General features: G+C 26.5%; 2 protein-coding genes across 3 annotated transcripts; both read left to right on the forward strand.

Annotated features, from left to right (window-relative positions):
• The first annotated feature begins 742 nt into the window (after positions 1-742).
• On the forward strand, positions 743-3861 carry LOC132926577 (uncharacterized). 2 transcript variants are annotated; one of them, XM_060990946.1, is made up of 5 exons: positions 743-848; positions 1359-1441; positions 1533-1607; positions 2657-2971; positions 3307-3838. In XM_060990946.1, exons 3-5 carry the CDS (start codon positions 1553-1555, stop codon positions 3513-3515), a joined length of 579 nt encoding a protein of 192 aa, XP_060846929.1. In that variant the 5' UTR covers positions 743-848; positions 1359-1441; positions 1533-1552; the 3' UTR covers positions 3516-3838. The 2 variants fall into 2 exon arrangements, with proteins under 2 accessions (XP_060846929.1, XP_060846930.1); XM_060990947.1 differs by lacking the exon at positions 1533-1607 and having other exon boundaries at positions 3307-3861.
• A 965-nt stretch (positions 3862-4826) lies between these two features.
• Positions 4827-11305, forward strand: LOC132927423 (protein TEX261-like). The gene is made up of 5 exons (XM_060991944.1): positions 4827-5211; positions 5720-5799; positions 6972-7193; positions 7274-7370; positions 11040-11305. The coding sequence occupies exons 1-5, from the start codon at positions 5142-5144 to the stop codon at positions 11147-11149; spliced, it is 579 nt and encodes a 192-aa protein (XP_060847927.1). The 5' UTR covers positions 4827-5141; the 3' UTR covers positions 11150-11305.
• Positions 11306-19857: the final 8552 nt, after the last annotated feature.

Consider the following 19857-nt stretch of genomic DNA (forward strand, 5'->3'; position numbering starts at 1 on the left):
AAATATAAATATACCTATTCAAAACTTAATAACTATAACAGTACTTATTACAGTGATCAATGTTTATACCAAAGAATACTTGGCATTGCAAAAACTAACAAGAGCTCATTGCTTCAGATACGAGAAAACAATAAATAATTATTATATATTTGGAGTTATTAAGAACCTTATCTAATGTACAACTGTAAAAAGACAAATTCCCTAATTCATAGGCATTAATATTTAGTATTTCACAATACTAAAGACCTCATTCGTTTGGATTTCTACCTCCCGAACAGCATTATTGCAACTAAAAAAAAGTAGATACGTAGAAATATGTACATTAAATATAAAATATCACAAATTCACAACCAGTTCTAATAAAAAAAAAATAATCAACATCAATAATATACAGTATACACCATATTATTATTTATTATATGTTAAAAACAGACCTTGTATGACAATGTAGAATCGTTTACTAAAAATTGTAAATTAAGAGCAATTCAGTCATTTAGAAGACATGATTTAAACTCTTACCAAATGTACCCAAAATATTAATAATAGATTGACATTGACTCCAAATCGCAGCCACTTTTACCGATGTCACGGTTATTTAAATCGAATACGAAAAAATGTGATTACATAATATTTAATCATGGATGAATAAATAACTCGTAATTTTGAACCATTGCAAATCATATTTAACCGCCAATTTGTTCGAACCAAAAGTAGGGTAAGTTATCACAGAATCGATCATCATTATCATTTAGATAATAATTGTCATTTTGTCTTTAATTCCTCATACTAGTCGTAGAAGTTTAAAAATTGAAAATATCTGTCTGTCTGAACGTTCCGAACACTGAAATGTGAGTACCTACTTTTAAAGTTGGTTTTTAAAAGGACGTCGCAACCGCATGTGTTGTCTTCGCCTTACACACGTACGACATAGTAAATTTTCGTTCACCAGTTTTAATAGTGTTGTATAGTGTATAGTGTATAGTGTATAGTGTGTAGTGTGTGATATTAGAGTGAATTGACCTATTATCAAACTTTTAGGTAAGACCATTATGAGTGTTCTGTTCTTGATTTTTACAATATTTTAATTTTTAATGAATTATGAGCATTTTCAAATATTTATATTTTTCCTACTCATAACTCAAAATTAAAATATCGTTAAAAACCAACGAGACAACACAGATAATGTTCTTAAAAGTTTGATAATAGGTCAATTCACTCTATAACATCAAAACTAAAAGCACACTATTGAAATTGGTGAACGAAAATTTATATCTGTGAGTGTGTAAGGCGGAGACAACACTTGCGGTTGCGACATACTCTTAATTTGATTATCTATACTATTTTTATTTATACTGCAGGTTTTTGGAAATGAATGTTTTAATGTGTATTCCAACACTACAAGTCATATATGTCACCGAGCTAAATTTATAAATATTCAAAGGTAATATTGAATTATAGTTTTAATAATATAAATAACTTAAAAAATGATGATTCCAATATGTGCTTTTGCTTGTATACATAATATTTAATAGGTCTCGCAGAAAGTGATGTTATGAGTAAAACAAAAAATGAAAAGTTGCTTTCACAAAATGCAGTTTCATTGTCAGGTTACTAAATATGTATAATTTATATATGCTTTTTTTAGTGGTTATTCGTCCAAAGTTATCACTAGGGCTAGTATTTCTATGGTGTAAAAAATTGTAAAATATGCAAAAACAATTATTTTTTTTAATATAAGTTAATATTATTACAGGCTATCATTAAATGATGTTTTTTTTAAATTTTCAAATGTGAATGACCAACGATTAAATTAAAGATTTATATTGGCTGAAACTTCTTTCCACATCACACAATGTTGTTGGAGCATATTTAAATGAGACGTGATTTGTTGTGGATTTAAAGTAATAATAACATCTTTTTCTTCCGTTTTATATTCACCGCTTATAATATTACACATTTTTAGAAATGTTTTGAATCCCTTATTCTTTCTTATATTAAGTCCATTTTACTTAAGATAGGTAGTATATTTACGATAATTCGACAAACAAACCAATAATTATAAAAGTTCATTAAATAAATACCATTTATAATAAACAAGATCCTCAAAAATTTATATTTATGCAGTTATATGCATTATGTTCAAAATATGAAAAAAAAAATTTTTTACTATAATCAAGAATAAGCCAAAAAAGCGGACATATCTGACAAATTTGGACTTATGGAAAATAACATGCAAATCCATAGAAATCCTAGCCCTAGTTATCACTAAGTAGATTGTAGTGAAAAATATTAACAAACTGTAGATTAGATATTTATACTTATACTGTTAAAAGGGAAGTACAAATGGTGAAATGACATTCCTATCTTAGGTGTCAACATTCAAAATATAGCTTTAGTATTATTTGGACATTGTTATTGAAATTAGTTACAAATTTAATTTCAATCATGTCTGGATTACTTTTTTAATACCTTCAAATCAACTAAGATACTTCAGAATTATATTTAAACAAAGATACAATTACACTACAGTTTTGTATGTTGTTATTTAAATTCAAAAATTTTTACTTTAACATTTATACTTTCTTAATTTTACATTTTAATACTTAAGTAGCAGATTTTTATGTGTGATTTTAATTCACTAATATTGTGTTAACAGTTGACAATACAAGTCCCACAAATACTAAATATTGGACAGATGAAAATACATCTTTTATGTTAAATTGTTTCCATAAGTATTCGAAACAAATAGGTCCAATGAAAAAATTCCGAAACAAAAAGACGATGTGGACAAAAATTCAACAAGATATGATAAAGAAATTAGGTTGTTCATTTACAGAAACTCAAATTGAAAACAGATATAAAACAGTTTTAAGAAGAAACATATCGTTGATGAAAAAAAAAAATACTACTGGATCATCTCCCAAGTTGAATAGCGTTGATGAAGATTCTATTGAACCGTCTGTTTGTGTAGGTTAGTATTATTTTGGCAAAACATTATGAAAAACAATTATAAATAAAGACAGTATATCAGCTTCTATAACCTAACCTATTAAAGTTATTTATTTTACTATTAAAATTTTGGTAGACTTTTTGATACGGATAGTACCAAGATAGTCATTTTTAATATTTTTGAACCTCTAGTACAACAACTTAATAAAAATCTAATATTAGGACCCTACTATTAGATTTGTTAGCTGTTTATCACAGCAAACCATTTTTATCGATAATAATTTTAATATAAATTGAAATTGTGTTATTTACTACTTGCCATCTTTATTATCAACACTTAACATTTTACTTTTTTAGGAACATCTAGTTCTGGACTAAAAACAATAACCAAAGATGTTCTACAAGATGAGCCACAAGTTACAAAGAAGGATAAGACTTCTCTAAATGATCTGCTGATTACCTTGCACAAAAAAAAAGAAGAAGACAGACTAAAGAGACAACTGAAACGTCAAAAATGTCACGAAAAAAAAATGAATATTCTTAAAAAAATCTTTAATAACAAATAGATTTCTATTTTACAACATTTATTAATATATTCCTAATAATTAAAATTAACAAAATTTACAAAGTACACAACAATTTTCGTTTTTTGAATCCTTTTTTACAAGATTGTAGAATGTAGATTGTAGTGTTCTTGGGCGTATGTTAATAGTTATATTATTTGTAATTCTTCTACAATTGGTTGTTCAGGAAAGAAATCATCATTATCTGTACACAAATTATATAGCTAATATAAATTTTGAATCTTTTTCAGCTAATGAAAAATCTAATTGCTATTTAAGGTTATATATGTAAGTATATGATCTAAGTATCTAGATCATAAGAAGTTATCACAGTTTCTGTGATAAGCTTAAACTTTTACACAAACCGTATTACCATTTGTATAATTGAAACGCGTTTGTAAAAATATTTAATGGTTTGATAAAACTATTCATTAAATAAATTTAAAGTTTGTTTTCATGCAACTCGGCATATATATTATTTGTAAATATTTATCTGGTACAGCAGTACTAGTGTATTAATGTAAGTGGTGTATAGACGTATAGTACTATAGTGATTACAGATAGGACTTAAGTGATGCTTATTTTTTCATCAGTGAAACAATGAAAAATGTTGCATCAACCATATCTCCTATTATAATTTCAAATCAAATTTATTGTTTTGAAAATTCATAAAATAGATACAAAATAAAAATAACTTTTCATAATTTTATAAATAATTTAATATTTTAAAATTTAAAATCAGCATAGTTAAGTCAATCCCTCATCGTCAAACACAGAATACTTAAGCTGGCAAGCTACTACACATCCTTTCAATTAATATTATCCCACAATTTTTTCTTTTTCAATACACTTGAGGAAAGTCCAAATTTGTTTATAACTTTGTCGATTTTATATATATATGTTTCTTTCACAAGATCTTTGTTTGTTTATTGCAGACAATTTATTTATTTTATTTTATTAGATATTGGGAATAATGGGAATGCATGTCCAAAACTGTGATTTTCATAGATTATTATTATCATCATCATAATACTGTTAAACATTAAACAGCATTTTCTATTTTCCCACAAACAAAAAAATAAATTAATATATATTAAAAAAAATGTAAAAGAATACTAGTTAATTTCGTCGGCATTATCGGCAACAAAATCAAATTTGAAATTTCTTGCTATTTATCATCGGGCCCCTTATCATTTTTTCAGACAATTGCCCACACGGATGGATAATAATTTATTATCTATATCCATGTTTGCCGCCAAACTCGCTGCCAACTACAGACTGTAGACGTTATCACACGTTGTCACTATTCACTATCTCAAAAGTCAAAATTTAATTTAATTATTCGTAGGTAGCTGGTAAAATATGCTTCGCCGTCGCCACTGACCGTTGGCATAGAGGCCTGAATCGTAATGACCAAAAGCATCGAGATGGTCTACGAATACATCATAATCACCTCATAGTTCGTGTGTCGTGCCATTAATAGTGAAAAGTCTGATAGAGCTAGATCGTTTGATTTTTTTTTTTTTGAGACCAATGTCTAGAAATGGCCTCGTAGTCAGTACAAAGATTCTATGTTAAAAAAAAAAACAGTAAAATACCAAACATTCCACGTTCGTGTGCCGCCAAGCGATGATTTTTATGATTATAGTCATTGCTATTGCTGCCGTACTGCAGATAGCACTAATTTCGGTTTTCATCGGTGAGTTAGATTTCTATAGATCGTTTGCATAAGATTTTTATGATCCATACCGCGCATGCTGTGCATCTAATTCTGTTTTCGAATGAGCAGTGAGCACGTCGATCTATTTTATATACATAATCATTCAATTCAAGGTTAAAATATTATTGTGGCTTTTGACATATTTGTGATTAATCGAAACAAAAATTTGTGACTGACACATAACTGACTGATTGAAAACTAGAATTATGAAACTACTGTGTTCACATCATGGTGTTTAGAATAGTGAAAAATCCATGTGTTGTAATTATTTTTGTTATCGTTATTATTATGTCCATCACACAGATTTTAATCTGTGCTTCATCCAGACATTAGGTCTGTTTTAAATCAAAGACTTATACTACATATTATAGAAATCTGTGTTTTAAATGCAAATTTTATTTATCTATGGTTTTAATTTTTTAAATCTACAAGGAGTTAACATAATAATATAATCTATTGCATCAATTCGTTTTTTTCTATATTCCAGGTGCTGGAGTTTATTATTTGGCTGAATTTGTTGAAGAACACACTGCATTAACAAAAAAAGTTATAAAATGGACAATTCATGTAAGATGAACTATTTAGTTGTTTTAAATTAATACAGTAATATTATTAGTTATATAAGTTTTAACTTATCTTAATTGTCCAGTTGATTCTAATTAAGTATTTTTTTTTCTTTGTTGATCTTACGAAGTAATAATTATAATATTATTTATACACTTATAAAGCATGTAAATTAATTGGAAAATCAGTAGTTGTAATTCGAAATATAATGCAGATATTGTAATGCAATTTTTTTTCAATTGTAATATATGACTAATAGCCTCCCTATTACAATAAACTAGAATAAAAAAAAAACCACTTAAAACTTTTTAAAAGTTGTAAAATAGCCATTTTGTAGAGTTATTTATTTATAATGTGAAGAAAAAAAAATTCAATAAACAAAAGAAACTTCTATTTCATAGAATATAGTTAAATATTATGCGCATTATGCTTGGGTGGCTAGAGATTGGTATAATAATTTTCAGGAAAAATGGATTGGCAGAGTAGTATCAATAAATTGCCAGCCCGATCTCCAAACTTGATCCCAATAATTTTTTTTTTATGGATCTACTTAAAAAATATTGTGTATCCATCAAGTATCTATGCAAGAACATCATGAAACTTTTATTAAAAATGTGTGAAATATTTTCAATGACACGTTGCATTCGTTACAAAATTCACGGACCTTTAAAATTGCTTTGTGCATAGCAGTTAATGGTGAACATTTTGAACAAATAAAAAAATCTTACAAAAAAATCAACGAGTTGTGTGTTCTTTATAATCTATTGTATTAGCAAATTAGTTATCAAAGATTAAAAACCACACAACTTTACAATAATATTATGCTGTATTTTTTTAAATAGAAGTTTTTTCGTTCATTCAAACTTCAACTGATTTCAAAATCGTGTTTTGATTTATATTGCAAATACAAAAGTCAACAAAATGTCCATTTTAATGGACATTCTTTTAAGTGGTTTTTAAAAAATTTAAGAGATTTTTTTTTAATTTTATTTTAGACCATTGTAAAAGAGAGGCTATTAGTCATGTATTACATTGAAAAATACTGCATTACAATATCTGCATAATATTTCTAATTACAGTTACTGACTTTCCAATTAATTTACATAGTGTATAACCTTAAAATTATAAATAAAATTATTTTATTTTATTAATTAAATTATTATACATTGTTACAGGTTGTGATAATATGTCATATAGGATTGTATTTATTTGACAATATACCTTTAACACTAATTGCTTTGGGTCTTCTGAGCCATATAGTATACTACTTTTTGCTCATTGACTTTCCAAACTTCAACTTAACATCACTGTCATTTATTTTGTCAATTATTCTGTTAATTGGAAATCACGTACTAGCTTTCAAATTTTTCCGACAACGTTACACAACATTATCAGAAGTATGTATACTTTTTTTATATATCAAATATTATTATTGTCTGGTTAAACATTTATGTATATTATAAAATTACATTTTTAGGTTTTATCATACTTCACAGTGTGTTTATGGATGGTACCCTTTATGTTCATATTATCATTATCGGCCAATGATAATACATTACCAATCACTAATGTGGGTAAGTCGAAACCTTTTTTTAATTCTAAATAAGCTATATAAGACTACAACTATTTTTTTGAAGTTGAATTATTTGTCATTGGTAAAGTGTATTACTCACCATGATCTATTGTAATTGGCAATTACTAATTGCATTACTCGTTTAGTGTGCGCACAATTTACAATGTGTCAATCTTTTATAATGTTAATTGGTCTGAATGACAACTGCAAGATCTTAATATATCCAACTGTAGTATCGTGTTCTACATTAAGTGTGCTTATGTCAAAAGTACCTATAGTACTGATTAAAAATGCTAGCATTGGAATTTTAAGTATCAGATAATCATTACAAATATTTTATGATTAGAAACTTATGCAAAAATAACTTGAAATGTATGATTGTAAACAATGTGGTACAGTAGAACCTCATTAATCCGGACTGCTTATGAGGATGTAGTACCCACATGTGTTGTGTCTCCGTCTTACACACGTACAACATAGCAAACTTTCGTTCACCAGTTTCAATATTGTGTTGTTAGTTTTGGTATTTGAGTGAACTGACCTGTAATAACATTTAAAGGTAAGATTATTATCCAGGGCCCCACGTAGCCTTTTATTGATATTACTATTCTAAAATAAGTTATGATATTTTTGAAACTGCATATTTTGAAATGATCATAATTTACTTAAACATAATAATATTAATAAAAGGCTACGTGGGGCCCTGGATAATAATCTTACGTTTAAATTTTATTATAGGTCAGTTCACTCAAATACCAATACTAACAGCACAATATTGAAACTGGTGAACGAAAATTTGCTATGTTGTATATGTGTAAGACGGTGGCAACACATGCGGGTACTACATCCTCTTAATCTGGACAGCTAATTAAGGTAGTTTTAATGTTAATTTTATTCTAAAATACAAGTTGTTATCGCGATTAAATACTATTTAAATATTGTCATTAACATTTTCCTTTTCACCTAATACTATGTATATATCTTATATCCCCTTATAAATTTTTATATATATTCTTAAATCTATAATACATATATTTTGATTATTTTGTTTAATCCAGACTTTCATTAAAACGGATAATCTAGAGCCCCAATTAGTCCGAATTAATCTACTATATTAGCAAACAGGCCCGGATTGAGCTGTTGAGCTACCAGGCAAAACCCTGTTGGCCGCTAAAAATTCAAAAGATTTGGGTCAATTTGTCAATAATTTGTTCTCAAAACACAAAGAATACTCATTCCAAACTTATAATAAGATTTTCCTTTTTTAAAAAATACTAATGAGGTTGGAAAAATATTTTGTACAATATGTAAATCGATATTTTCTATAAAACATGATAGGCGATCAGACAAAAACAAAATATTACAAAAGAGAAAATCATTTATTGGCGTTATCAGTTACATTAAAACACAAGTGTCCCATATTTTTATTTTACTTTTATGGTCAGCCTAGTCAATTAATAAGTTCTATGATATATAATGATAATAATTGTTTGTAATTATAGTACCTATTTAAAACATATAATTTAATTATAAAAATTAAATATTAATTGGTATTTTTAAAACTTTTCTTAGCTTATTAGTTATTATAATATTCTTTTTAAATTTACCAAATACTTGTACCTTTCATAACTTCATGGTTTATAAATGATATATAATTTCTCCCTTGATTTTATTTTTGAAACAGTTGTTTATCATCGTTGTCTGGGGTCCTCTCTAATTATTTCCGACCCAGGTCTACAAAGACATAGCGACGCTACTAATACACTAATTATAATAAAAATAAACTATCTATTACAATTTTACTCATGTTGATCGTAATTATAATAATACCTAGTGTTTAAATGTTTGATTTAAAATTAGAGAAAGAGAAAGGAGTAATAGTGTTTGTAATTACAATAAGGGTGGTAAATTAAATCGTGTTATATCTGTTACAAATTATAAAAATCATAAAAAAAATTAGCATCTGAAGAGACACAAGAATACAAATTTATCAGGTTTCAAATTCAAACCAATTATTATTGATTGGTTTGTTCTATACAGACATATTTGATGTTCATTGTTTGACAAACACCAAGCATTTGGTGATATAAAAGAATGAGAATCTATAAAAATCATTGAAACACTATTTCAATTTCAATTATTTAAAGATGTTGGTAACTACTATAGTATCATATTTGTGCCAGTAAATCACAAGCCTAATTTTAAAAATTTTTAGTATAAAATTACTATTATTTTTCTAGATATTTTAGATAATTGTTATTAATGGAGGTTTGTCACAACCTTATTCAATTTTTTATAAATCACAACCTTCAATAAGTATTTTTGTTTAATGACATTTTTCATGGATAATTTAAAAAAAAGTTAAATATATATTTACTATATATTATTGACTATAAATGTTCATATTGACTTGCTTGAAATATACTATTATAATTTTAAGTACCTTTGTATTTAACTTGTTTACTAATTGTTTATTTGTTCACCAATGGTAAAATATTTGAAAATAAATATGTTAGGTATTAAAGAAAACTTCTGTATAAAAATGTTATAAATATTTGTATTACAAGGTTACACAATTGTTTATATACAATATACAACTTAATGACATTTTTTTTATTTGAGCTTATAAATATTTTATGTACATTAACTTATCAAACTTATATTTTTATTGTTATTAAGTTAATCTATAGATTAGTTTTTGATTATGATTGTGAAAATAAAGTAGTAAGATAAATAATAATAAAATTAAGAGGACATTGTACCCACATTTATTATGCCATTCTTATATGTTAGCACTTGCCACTTACGATATAATAGAATTATTGCTTTCAAATAAAAAAGACAATAGAAAAACATATGGAAGAAAGATTTTAGTTAATTAAATTCTCAACTCTTAAAATAAAATATTGAAAAGTTGTACCACCGTGTGTTGACTATCTTACTAACAAATAGTATAGCAAATTTTACGTTAAGTAAAATCTGTGTTACTCTATAATTTTTAATATTAAAATGATTTAACACCTAAGATAAAATATTATTCAAAGCCCCAGTCATTTTTTGATATTTTAATTTTGAAGCAAATTCTTATTACAAAATGATTACAACTTTAAAATACATTCTTCATAACTTCAAAATATTTTTGAGATTCTGATTTAGGGATAATATTCTTACATTAAAATGTTTTATTAGGTCAAGTAAAAGGGATATTTCTGGACATTAAATTTGGTATGATAGTTGTTAGTAAGGCAGTCGACAGACCAGATACAACCTCTCAGTATTTTATTTTAAGAGCTGTGAATTTAGATTAAATAATATATAGTTCTATTTTTTAATTGTTGAATGTAATTATTCAATTATAACATAAGTATTAAATAATTTTAGGAGACTATAAAATAAATACATTTTCATTATTACTACTAATTCTTTTGATTGTAATCTACATATTATATACTTACCAATCAATATGACTATAAAACCGTTGGTGTATTTTTCCAATCAAAAAAGTGATCACAATATATAACTATTAAAACAATATTTCCAAAATAAAAATATATTTCTATGAGGTATTATTATATTTATAAAATTTTTATTACATATGATTTTTAACACATTACTTATAATTTATAAATATTTGTTGATAATTATTAATTATATTGTAAATTTTTTTTAGATGACAATGTAGTATCGCATTATTTCACTAACCGTAAACGAAGTTATAAAATAAAAAACCTTTTTACTTATCTTGGTGATATTACTGGTAAAAACAATCATCTCAAGTAACGATTCAACATGAAGAAATGGTATTTATAATTTCAAGATAATATTATATATAAATAAAATTATTTGTATATTTATGTGTTTAATTATTTTGTAAGAATATTAATTACCATTGTTATCTAATTATTTTAATAAAAGAAAAAGACTGTTGAACCTACAGTTGTTTGGAATCAATTTATGAATAGTGCTATTACTATTTGACGACGATTTATGTATTTGTCTAATTAATATTCAAATGCAAATGACACCATTGATGATAATACACCTTAAACAAATCAATAAAGAAAAAAGTAATAAATAAATCATTTGTATTTAAGTAAGTAGACTTACCCAATAACAAAACAATAAACGATCCTTGCATATTATCTAAGTTTACTTTATGATTTGTTACTTCTAATTGTGTGTTAGTCCAACATTGGTATTTTTTGGGTTAAGTGTCTAAATTTTTTTTTTTAATTTTTAAAGAGTATACTTGAAACACTTATATTGTGATTGAAAAACTCACGAATAAACATAAGAAAGCTCATGTTATTTTTATATATATTTATATAAATATTTTTTTACAATTTGCTTTAATTTAAATTAATTTGTTCTTGATAGAAAAATACCTACCTATGTTATGATTGTTTATATGCATAATGTAGGATATATATATAAACACTAAGCAACACAATATTTACTATTAGGTGAAGTATGTGAATATTTATATTAGTAATAATGCAAATACACATTTGTATTTTTTTTTAATGTTTTATGACCATTATGTATTATGTTTGATTAAATCTGAAATAAGTGGATTTTATTCTTTACCTTAAAAAACATTCAACACTTATTTCAACCTTAATCCACGTATAATATTTATAAAATTTATTTTTAACTTAATTATTGACTGATATTTACTCTCTGTTTATTCTGCTTAGATAGGAGCTTTCTTTTGCTAACACCATTGCCAATTTTTCTTTTGCAAATCCTTCATTTCCCGTAAATCACTCTTAAAGGTTACAGTATTTTTTTTATCTACAGTTTAAAGTAAAACATTGATTAGTTTACCTATAGCAAAGTCACATCTATTAGTTTTAAGAAAATCATTTTTCATAATGTATAATGTACATCAAGTTGGTTCGACGGTGAATAAATGCATGTTTACCAGATCTTACCCTTTCTATTACCGGCCGTGATAACCCCTCCAAGCCCTCATGATGTTCTGCATTTTTAATTAATTCTTTGACCATCGTATCATCTGGTAATAACTAGTCAAAGAATAAATCAAAATCAGACCATTAATAATATTAAGATATTAATAAATCTAACTTTATATCAGGGTCACTATCCATAATATTTGATATCTTTGTTTATTAAGAAGAATTTCCTCAATCATTTAATGGATTTTTAGTTATTTCAATTCTTAGAAATGACAATAAAAGCAAATTTTCCAACTGCAGACATATCTATCACTTTAATTTATCAAAATGTTTTTTAAATGCCTTTAATAATGGTTATTAGAAGCTAGAGCTCTTAAATAAACATAAATCCTTTTTTAATAAACATTTAAATTTTCAAAGTAATTTATTCATTTTTGACTATAAAACTTATATAAAACTGTCAAAATTATTCAATATATACATGACAATTTAGATAACAAATAAACTTATTCTTGGTGTTTTTTAAATATTAAAGAGCATATTTTAAATTAGGTAACCATAATATCCTACTCTTTAACTATACCTTGTGGGTGTAAGATATTTTGTGCATAACTAACAAAGTATACAGAGAGTAAAAAATAGAAAATAACTACAATAATGAATAGAAAATACAGTACTACTTTAGATAATTTATAATTTATAATTTACGAGTACATTAACAAATTACTTAATTAAGATATTCCTGAAAAAATAATTTGTTATACTAATGACACTATAATATTAAAAAGATAATGGTTATTAATTATTAATGTAAATGGCTATGGAAAGATTTACCATTGTTGAAATTGGCTAGGCAATAATTCACGTAAGATATCTACATCCTATGGAGTACCTATGGAAAAAACTAATGAAAAAATATATAAAATATTATTATTCATACCTGTAGTTGTGATTTGTATTAATAATGAAAATGAAAAAAAAGATAGTAAGTGTAGTGTGTAAACAGTTAGTTCTATAAAGTATCTTGGTATATTCATTGATAGGTAATTTAAAATGTGATGTACACAATTATTATATTAATTATTAAAATGTTGCTATATTCATAAGTCTCTTAAATATATTTTTAATTAAAAGATGTTATTATTACTTTAAATCAGGAAAAATCTCGTAATTTAATTATGCTCCAAAAACATGGTGTGATGTGGAAAATAGTTTCAGCCAATATAAATCTTCAATTTAATCGCCGGTCGTTCACATTTAAAAATTTAAAAAACATGATTTAACAACAGCATGTAATAATATTAACTTATATTTAAAAAAAATTATTTTTGCATATTTTACAATTTTTTACTGCATAGAAATCCTAGCCCTAGTCAATAATGATATACCGTCTTTATAACAATTGATAAATAACATAAAGAAAAATAATAATATCGATAATAATACACTTCTAAAAGACTTTATAGATACCCAAAAACCTCTAAATAATAACGATAATATTGAATCAGTAAATTCTTACACAAAAATACCAAACATAATTTCGAACAATTACGACGACAAAGAAATATACTTATGAATAATGAAGGAACCGTAATAAATATATCCCAACATCTCGATAAATATCAACATAAAAAAGTAATTGAATTATTAAAAAAATTCGTTCACTATTTTACAACCGACACTTCATACATAAAATGTGCTAATGTAGATCTTTGCGAAATAAAATTTAAACCAAATTATACGGACTCTAAATTTATTGCACCCCACAACAACGTGAAGAATTAAAAATACAATTACACAATAATCACTTGATGTAAATATAATTCGTCCTATAATATCAAAATTTGCAGCTTCAGCCTTTTTAGTAAAAAAGAAAGAAAAAGGATCTTATAGGCTTGTAGTTTCATATAAAGAACTAAATGATAGAGTCGAAGCAGATAATATTATTATATTATTCGTATGAGTTCATATTTAACATTGTCCGCGATCCGACGCAGTCAAATTGCCTATCTGGGAGGTTCGATTTTTTCCGATAATAACTGCAGACTATAGGTACTTGACATTGGTATTCACACGTCATTCGACTCTAAATTTTTCTCCTCATACTAATAATATGATTCATAATATATCGGTTATTAGAAAAAAAAGCCCCTAACAACATTATCGGAAAAAAATCCACATCGTAGGGAAAAAAGCCCCGTATCAACTAAATATTATATTATATTCGCTATTTTATTATGATTTATATAATTAAATATAATCATTACATTTAACTATGTAACACTTTTTTATCATATTTATAATTACAGCTGCAATCTGCATTTAACATTGTCAATAATTGTAATTTGTCATTTGTACCTACATAATTTAAAAAATACAAATTAATTGTCATTTATATACCTATAATTTAAATAATTTATTTAACATTTTTTTAATTATATAATACAAATGACAAATGACAATTATTGACAACGTTGAATGCAGATTGCAGCTATACTTATAAACATGTTAAAAAAGTGTTACATAGATAAATGTATTTAGTTGATATGGGGCTTTTTTTCCTATATTCAATATATCATATATCATATATAATCTAATGGTTAGGCGACAATCCATAGAGTAGTACCACAATTAAAATATTAAAATATCAACTATCTTAGTACCCGAGCCAACCACAAACTTCTATACTATATAGCAGGGCCTGAAATTAGGGTATTTTGCTACTGCACACCTAATTCCACACATCAAAATATTTTAAAATAATGAACATAGACCTAGTGCACAAAGCACATGTCACATATAACTTCGTTGAATAATTATTTTTAATATTCATTAATAATTAGTTATAATTAGTACTGTGCATTTAATGCACTTAAAATGCCAAAAATTATGGTATAAAATGCACTTAAAATGGTTTTTAATTTAACATTTATGTTTATATTAGTATATTATATACATAAAAATGTATTTATTTAATAATAATAAAAAAAAAAAAATTTAAACCGTAATAAAATGCAAAATAAAAATTACATAAATGGATTTTTTATTACATAATTCATATTACCTATGTACTAACAAAGCTACATTTCACAATTATCAAAAAGAAATGCACTTTCCTACAAATGCACAGCTCTAATTATGATATAATATGATCTAAGCCTAAACCATGAACTAAGATATATCATATACATATATATCCAGTGGCGTAGCTATGGAGGTGGTGTGAACCCCCCTCTCCCTTCAGCCGTATTTTTATCAAAAATATAATGTTTATAATATAGCAATACAATCATATTCATGGTGAAATGTATTCTGTTATGCCGTATTCACGTTATCGACTGCACTGGTGATAGTAATCATTATCATTCAATTATTTTATTATTTTAACACAGTTGTAGATTTATTTTATTTTATTACTAACAAAACCCCCCCCTAAAAACAATCCTGACTAAGCCACTGTATATATTTTAGTTCATGGCCTAAATCACCTTAAACTATAGAACAAAATAGAAGCGACAACTATCAAAACCCCATTATTCACTGATAAATATTTCAGGCGACCATTTTGCTGTATGATCGGCATGGTGTGGTTCCCAAACTTTTTTCTTTACTACCTACTTAAAAAAAAATTCAACAGACGCCCCCCTAAAAAAAGTATTGTTAATAATTTTTCACCCCCAACACCCTAAGTTAAGCTTGTAACTTCCATTGCCCCCTTGGATAGATCTAGCGTCCCCGAGAGGGCGATATATCACCCACTTTGGGAAACACTGGTGTAATCGTAACGTCATTTTAAATCCATATTAAAACATGTTCTATGATGATGCCAAGGCTTCGCGGCGAACATTATTGCGAGCACGGATGACCAATATATATAGGACTGGAAACGAGATGAATATTATGGTTATGAAATGTTATACAGCAGTGGGTGTGCAGGGGGTATTTTCCTTTTATCAATACTAGCGCCGTCTTAGTAGATACTTATGAAACTAGATAAAAACCATTATTGGATCTAGTTCCAAAACTATCCATTAAGACGGCGCTAGTATTGATAAAAGGAAAATACCCCCTACACACCACCTGTTGAATAACATTTCGTGGTCAACCCACCACACTCTCCGGTGCGTAATGCGTATCATCATTATTATTATATTGTTATTATTACTATTGTTCTTTCCTTAGTACAGATGTCAGATGTGCATTATAGTCGGGAGAATGAAAAATTGGCGCTGGCAAATACGATAGGAACGGTTTTTTTCTCGAAAAATAGTGGTTCTCAAAGTGAATCACGCAATGTAATGATATGCTTTAAAATTAATAATTCAAAATTCGCGCGCTTTATTTCACAATTTTGAGAAACAATGACAAAAATTCACCACCAGGCGTGTGGGCATCAACGGCCATTATTCATTTATCCGACTATATAGCATTAGTTGTGCATTGCGTCATTATGTCATTCAGTTCTCACTGTCTCAGTTACTTTTACTCAGTTCAGTGAGATCTTCTTCCTTAAGTTCTAAGCCCAACAGACTCGGTGTGCTGTGTTTGATGACAAAATCTCGTATCTTTATTGTAATTATAGTTATTGTGTTCTTAATCATTATTTTCTTCATTGAGATTTACTATATATAATAAATCTCGATACTTTTTCGTAAAACGTTCTCCCTTGTTGCAGACCACCAATAAGAAGGTAAGTATCTATTATATATTATTCTAGTCCAGTCATTTAACGTTTTTTCGAGGAATTAAATCGGAAAGTTTTGCAAAAAGTTTGGTTATAGGCCATATGGCCATATGGTTATAGGTTATATTATTGATTAACAAAAAAAAGTCGCCATTCCTCCGAAGTCCGGAAGTGTCCGCCATCTTGGATTTTATGTGCGATTTTTCAGTTTTTTTAAATTATCTTTGAAAATCCTAATTTTATCTCAAAAATACTTCTATACAAAAATGTAGCTGACAAAATTTTGAACGAATAAGGTTTCATTATTTTTTTTGTAGCTTGAATAGGTTAAGAGTAAAATTTATCCATGTGTTATAATATTAGACGCGGCGAGTTATAGCCTATAATAATACTATATTATATAGGGGAGAGTGGTCTACAGTGAGACATGTTCATCAATGAGACAAGTGAAATAATTTTGTTATGGTTAATAGATAACGGTTGATTTTTAGAGGTTAGGTTCTAAATTGTTACCTCCACCGAATAAACGTGTTTTCGTTGGCCTCCGATGATAATAGTTCAAAATAACGATAAAAATTAAAAATCGATTTTTGATAACGTGAAGTAAAATTTTCATGCATTTTTGTTTTTGCTGTTTATATTATAATTTATTTTAGATGCACAAACAAATTACATATTTTAAATCGGTAAGTTGTTTATTTTTTAAATATCCATTAAACGATTCAATATGTTTACATTAGTGTATGTAGTTATCATGAGAATGTAAAAAAATGAAATGGTCTTCAATGAGACAATATTTTTGGTCTACTGTGAGACACATATCTCATTGCGTTGAAATGTTAGTTACGACATTCAAAAATTATATTTTAATTAATTTAATTATTTATTAAAGTAAAATGGGACGATCCTTCAAAAGAAAAACTAATAAAGGCTGTTTTACCTATAGCTATTTTTTTGTTTTTTAATTATTTATATAAATTGTTCATATAGTATATACTGCATGTATATAATGTATAGTATACCTTTACCTATGTACTTTATTTGCATCTTATAATGCTTGGGAGGTAAAAACCAAATTCAAGAAAGTTAAATTTGTTTTTTCATGTTTATTTTTTATTTTCTATCAAAATAACATACGTCTCATTGTGGACCATGGGTGGTCTACAATGAGACACTCTACTTTTTTAAAAACGATTTTTTTCGAGTGGTTTTAATAGTTTTTAATAATAACTTAATACACTATAATAAGCCCTACTACTTTTTGATTCGTTTAGTACAGTTAGAAATTATCTACCACTCTCCTATTTTTAATGAGATACAATAATACAATTTTTGTCTCACCGTGGACCACTCTCCCCTAGGCTGCAAGTTGACGACGCACCGCACTCGTGTCCACTAGAAAATGCAATATTAACGTTTTTTTTTATATATTATATTATCAACATATTACAGATAAACATTATTATTGATTTACACTATATTATATGGCACCGCATATTATTTAGTAAAATATAAATATTATTTTATAACATTATATAGGACATACAGGTACATTGAATATTTTACACAATATTTTTTAATGTAAATTGCTTTATTTACATTTTTTTTTTATTATTAATATTATTATTCTAACTCATTATTTATATTATAATACATTAAATTTTGTACAATTAATTGTACATTAAATAGTTAATTTTTTACGTTTGGGTGATGGACTATATATTATTTCATCCTCGTTATCATCTGAATTATCATCGGACAGCATTGATAAAGCGTATTATCTACTGGGACCGCCGTGACCTACTATTAATATGTAACATAATATAATTTAATATAATATGCCTTTTGAAATCATACTCCAGTCTAAATGATATTGACTATAATCATTTAACTGTCAATCATTCTGAAAATTTCGTGAATCCCGTAAATGGGGATAACACGCAAACAATAGAATGTTTATAGACAACAATATTAAAATTTAAAATATTAAGAAAAATGCATAAGACTAATGAAAATCTATTATCACGCCATTTGATTTAATGTTGCTACCACACGGCGCTCAATAAAGAATTGGAATAATTTATTTATACTTTTTTTGGAAGATATAAAAAAAGTTTATATTTCATAAAATGTAATATTGTAACAATAAATTATCATATTTTGAACATAATTTATATACTTTGACTAATACTAATTGTTTTGTAGACACAAAAAACTTTAATGTATTAAATATAGTTATTTTTTAATTGAATTACATTATTATTACATAATATTACTTATTTATTTATAATTTTTATTTAACTAGTTATCTACTGTTTTCTCGGTAAATCACACACTAAACCTCTAAATGCCCAGTAGATCACACGCTTTACCAATGCCCATTGGACTTGTCTTCAATAATTTGCTGTTCACAATTTAAACATGAAAGACCAGACCATGTTTTGTATGCAGCCCCTAACAGCACCAAGACCCTCCTAGGATGGTCATAGGAATCAGGAATCTCAGGGCTTATATTGGAACTTCCTTTTGTGGTCCTAGACCGTCCAGGAGAGTTCCAAGGCAGTCTATTGACTTCCTGATGTGCGAGTTGAGACCATTCATAGGTACTACCCAATTATAAAATTACAAAATAACTTGAATAAATTTGTAACTTGGAGTCGTCAAAATAGTTTATCATTAAATATCAATAAATTTAATGTTATTACGCTTTTTCACGGGCAGAAAATCCCATTAGTTTTGAATACAAAATTGACAATTGTTCCATCACAAGAGTTACCTCAATTAGAGACCTAGGGATTATTATTGATTGCAATTTGTCTTTCACTTCTCATATAAATGCTATAACTAAAAAAGCCTTTAAAATGCTTGGTTTTATCAACCGAAAT

The sequence above is a fragment of the Rhopalosiphum padi genome, chromosome 3, assembly GCF_020882245.1.
Source record: "Rhopalosiphum padi isolate XX-2018 chromosome 3, ASM2088224v1, whole genome shotgun sequence".
NCBI lineage: Eukaryota > Metazoa > Arthropoda > Insecta > Hemiptera > Aphididae > Rhopalosiphum > Rhopalosiphum padi.